The sequence below is a fragment of the Amyelois transitella genome, chromosome 10 (genome assembly GCF_032362555.1).
Source record: "Amyelois transitella isolate CPQ chromosome 10, ilAmyTran1.1, whole genome shotgun sequence".
NCBI lineage: Eukaryota > Metazoa > Arthropoda > Insecta > Lepidoptera > Pyralidae > Amyelois > Amyelois transitella.
In genome coordinates this window covers 1011245-1015811 of record NC_083513.1, presented here as the reverse complement: position 1 = coordinate 1015811, position 4567 = coordinate 1011245, and the positions used below count along the sequence as shown (strand labels likewise).

The following is a 4567-nucleotide window of genomic DNA, read 5'->3' as shown; positions in this document are numbered from 1 at the left end:
TTTCACAATAATTTATTGATTTTAATGAGAAGGAATCATTTAAATTTTTTTACACATATTTTGACCGTAACTTGTAATTTTCTTTGTTCTTTGAAGTTAGTCTTCTTGCTGCATTCAGTATGAATTTTTCTATTGGTTCAGCAAACTCTTACATATGTAACACTTTTTTACCTTAAAAATTCTCAAAAAAAAGTGATCAATAAAAATGTTGTCAACCCCTGCATACACCGCGGTCGTGAATTCGCGATAAACAGGAGGCTTAGACAATGTAGTATCGCTTCTTAACGAAACGATGTCGAAGTTCTTTTTCGTCTTAGAGATAACGATAAACATTTCCTAGCCAATGTAACGCAATTGTCGCGATCGTTGTGTCGAACGGATCGTTCGATAAACAAACGAATATTGGCTATGGTAACGAAAATTTAGCTGTCAGTTTCAAATTGGAACAAACAAAGCGGGATTATTCTAAAGTTTAAGTGAGTGTTTACTGTGAGTGTGGTGAGTCGTTTTTAATTGATATTATTAATTCTTGACGCTTTTTAATAATCTTATATCAAAACTTTGATAGTGTTAAATTATTAGAGTGTTTTTACATAGTTTTTACGTAGATTTCTTAAAAATTAAATAGAATCATCGTGATTGTAACTGTTCAAAATAAATATAGTTATTTTTTTTATTTTTAGTGTTAAAGAATGGATTCTAGGGTAAGGGCAAGTCCCAAATAACTCTCAACTCTACTGGAGTATATGGAAAGGTAGGTAAATCCAAGTTATTTTCCATTTCTTTTAAATTCAATCGTACAAAACTTTGGTACCATTTCAATCGCTAATGTAAACAATGACGCGATAATAACAATGAAGCATTTGTGTATTGAACCGTTGCTTATGTTACAGTCATGGGGACCTGGCTAGGCCTGTTGCAGGGGCACAAGGTCGAGTACGGTCAGACCAATTATGGTCTGATCTTACTAATATATTAAATTCCGTTGGTGGTGGTGTCAACAAAACAACAGACAAGTGGAAAAAAGTAAGTAATGACTAGCAATTCTATTCCAATAGCCGTATTTGAAGAGTCTTTGTGATTATAAGTTCTTTCTATGGAAATTACTCAGATATTTAGTTATATTTAGTTATATTTAATAATCTTTTCTACATATTACATGCCAAGCAATTTGGATGTGGATCTGGTATAGATAAAGTCACAAGTTACAATCTGCTTTGATGTGCAAATCAAGCACCTAGAATATCATATATTATTATCACATATGTGCAAGAAGAGGTAACAGGGATGTTAGGAATTTTTCGGTCCAGTGGAGTTACCAATTTTCAACTTATGTGGTTGTATGCATACTTATGACTGATAATTCCAAAAAGGTATGGGCCGATTTAAAATCCAAGACTAAGAAAAAAGGTCTGACCTTGCGGCAACATGCCAGAGGGACTGGAGGTGGACCGGCTAGCCAGAAATCCTTGTCGCATTTGGAGGAAAGGGTTCTGGCTATTATCGGCCCAACAGCAGTGGAAGGACAAGACTCTATACAAGAGCTTGGATTTAGTGTATGTATTAACCTTATTTTCCAGTACCTCATGTAACAAAATTATTAGCTAAAAATCAATACTAACTAGGTAAATCTTGTTGAATAAATATTGTACTTGAATATTAGAAATTAAAAATTTTAGCCATTACACATATATAATTAGATAAAACAGTATACTATTTAATTAAGTATCTACATATTCAATAAATATCACCATAATAACTTTTTCAGAGACCTCAATCTTCTGCACCTGCACCCTCTCAATCATCTGCAGTTGTTGCCCAAGAAGATGATCCAGTATATGTGGACTATGGTGGTGGTGTGGTTAAATATTAAAATAAGTAGATAAGTATATTGATAAGTTAAAAGACTGGATACTTATTAAAATTGTTATATTATTATTATTATTTTCTTTTTCATTTGATACTAACTTAAAAAAATATACCTTAAATAAAATGAAACTATAAATTATATACAGACAGAATTATCTAGTCAGTAGAATGCTGCATCCTACTGACTAGATAATTTCACATAGCCCTTCCTCGAATTAACTCGTTTTGATTAGTGTTGGTTGTAGAGGTGTTATGCTGTATACTTTGATCTTCACTACCATCAAGAGCCTCAGCTGGCATATCTGTTGGAGCAGGTAGTTTAGCATGTATTGCAATATTATGCAATACACAACATGCGTTAATAATTCTGCTAGCCACGTAAGGCTGATAGTGAAGAACACGGTGTCAAAGCATACACCTCCAACGAGCCTTCAGTAATCCAAAACATCGTTCTATGCGAGATCTGGCTTGCACATGACGTCTGGTATATATTTCTTCTTGGGACCCTTGTTCAGCATCTAGTATAAGCGTCATCAACCAAGGTCGCTGTGGATATCCAGAATCCCCTGAAATTACATACTCAATAAATATTTTATCCTACTACTATTATAAAGGCGAAAGTTTGTATGGATGTTTGTTACTCTTTCACGCAAAAACTACTGAACCGATTACCATGAAATTTGGTATGTAGGTAGCTGAAGACCCAGAATAACACATAGGCTACTTTTTATCCCAGAATTCCCGCGGGATTGATAGGGTTTCCATGCGGACGAAGTCGCGGGCGGCCTCTAGTTCAAAATAAATTGAAGAACTATAATGTATACTTGGGTGGCAAACAATGAATACTAATTTAATTTAGTTGATTTCCAATAGTTTATAGAAGTAGATGTATTATTTAAATGAAATACTTTACATATGTTTATTCCATATAAGTTTTTTATCTATTATGGTTTGCAATGAAATATAAGAAAAAATGTCTTACATACCTAATAACCAAACATGTTCACCACTTTCATGAAGCCCTCGCATGAAAGTCTCTACATGACTAGCAGACCATATGTGGGAGTCATGTGTAGCACCACCAAATTTTGAATTGACATTAACTATTTTTAAATCGAAATCGCATATCTGGGGAAAAAATATACAAAACAATTTGTTTTGGGGATATAACAATTGATAAAAAGTTATATAATACTCAATCTGTGTGATTTGTCCCTATATATTTATTTACATGTGATACCTTTGACAGGTATATTCAGGCCATTTGAATTGAATTAACACTTTATTGCACAACATATAAAGAGTAGTATATTTAGGTGTTTTGATAATAAAAATTTACCACTTGAACATTTAATTAATGATATCCTTTTCTATTAAAAAATGAATATTCATCCTCCTCTGGTCTTACTATAGCTATATGGGTACAATTAATGCACCCAATAATTCCAGGCAAATTATGTCTTATATGGAATCTGGAAATGTTAACAATTTTATAACAAATACTGGCTGTAGGCCTAGGTGACAAATATTAAGAAAGGTTTTATATCTTTATAATTACACTTACTTCTCTTTGATTAAAGATCTCTCATGTGGTGTTTGTGGAAACACTATCCACCTGCTGACCATCCAATTGTGATTTAAAGAATTCACAACCTCCCTGACACAGCGACTTGTAGTCCGCTGTGTCAAATATTGTCCCACACCTACAATTGTCTGGTATGACCCTGTGGCTAAAAAGCTTAGAGTACACAGCACCTGAAAAACAGTAATGTCTCTGCATACTCGTGTGGTTTTCTTTATAGGATTAGACTATAGAAATTTCTATAAGTATTCTAAGTTTAGAGATAAGTATACTTATTTCCCTATGAGGTTAATCCTTATGAAAGTTCTTACCTTCACTTCCAGGGAAATTTCATTGGATCCTTTCAATCCAGTATATCTTTTTAGTTCGTCGCATAATCGTCGAAAAGTTTTTTTATCAAGCCTGAAATGTTGTATAAACAACAATTCCGGCATATCTTCAATCGTTTCCATATGTCTTCTTGATGAAAATCGCCTTTGACGCCTCACCCAGGTATTCTCATTATGTGCAGCCCACAATAAACGTAAAGAATGCATTTTTATATAAATAAAACTGTATTAACGCAACGTAGCCCTTGTACACAAATCACAGCTGACTGTAATTTTCGGCCATTTTGTAGCGATATCGACAGCCCCCAAGCTTTCGTTATTATGGCGAACACATGTCGAATCGAACGATCGCTCCCGAAGAGAAAGCGAACGTCAAAAGTGCCGCTTGGCTACGCATTTGTATTGAAATAGGCGAATAAACAATTCGCTAATTGACGATTTCGTTTCGTTTTCGACATGAATGTAAACATTGTCTACCAATTTTGTTATCGATCTCGATCGATCACGTGATTTAGCGAAGGCTTATGTCATCCCATACATTTTTTTATTGCCGAACTTCGTCATCGTTTTCAAAATGTTACTTTGTCTAAGCCCCCAGCGCTGGCTCGTCAAACAGAGGCGCGCTGAAAATATAAACAGTTGTTAAGGTGACGTCTCATCAGCATAATAATTTTTATTTTAGGTTCCTGGGTCCCGTGTGGTTCCCGGCACCATTACAAAAAAGAATAGGACCACTCCATCTCTTTCCCTTGGATGCCGTAAAAGGCGACTAAAGGATAGGCTTACA

The 4567-nt window shown here is 34.5% G+C and overlaps 2 protein-coding genes across 3 annotated transcripts; one reads left to right on the top strand and one right to left on the bottom strand.

Annotated features, from left to right (window-relative positions):
• The first annotated feature begins 251 nt into the window (after window positions 1-251).
• LOC106136230 (myb-related transcription factor, partner of profilin) lies at window positions 252-1944 on the top strand. The gene is made up of 5 exons (XM_060946204.1): window positions 252-498; window positions 684-754; window positions 894-1026; window positions 1374-1556; window positions 1769-1944. The coding sequence occupies exons 2-5, from the start codon at window positions 747-749 to the stop codon at window positions 1871-1873; spliced, it is 429 nt and encodes a 142-aa protein (XP_060802187.1). The 5' UTR covers window positions 252-498; window positions 684-746; the 3' UTR covers window positions 1874-1944.
• A 10-nt stretch (window positions 1945-1954) lies between these two features.
• Window positions 1955-4363, bottom strand: LOC106133131 (putative nuclease HARBI1). Of its 2 annotated transcripts, XM_060946202.1 has the most exons (5): window positions 3763-4359; window positions 3434-3624; window positions 3209-3341; window positions 2856-2997; window positions 1994-2435 (listed from the first exon to the last, which is right to left on the bottom strand). In XM_060946202.1, the coding sequence occupies exons 1-3, from the start codon at window positions 3985-3987 to the stop codon at window positions 3224-3226; spliced, it is 534 nt and encodes a 177-aa protein (XP_060802185.1). In that variant the 5' UTR covers window positions 3988-4359; the 3' UTR covers window positions 1994-2435; window positions 2856-2997; window positions 3209-3223. The 2 variants fall into 2 exon arrangements, with proteins under 2 accessions (XP_060802186.1, XP_060802185.1); XM_060946203.1 differs by lacking the exons at window positions 2856-2997; window positions 3209-3341 and having other exon boundaries at window positions 1955-2435; window positions 3763-4363.
• Window positions 4364-4567: the final 204 nt, after the last annotated feature.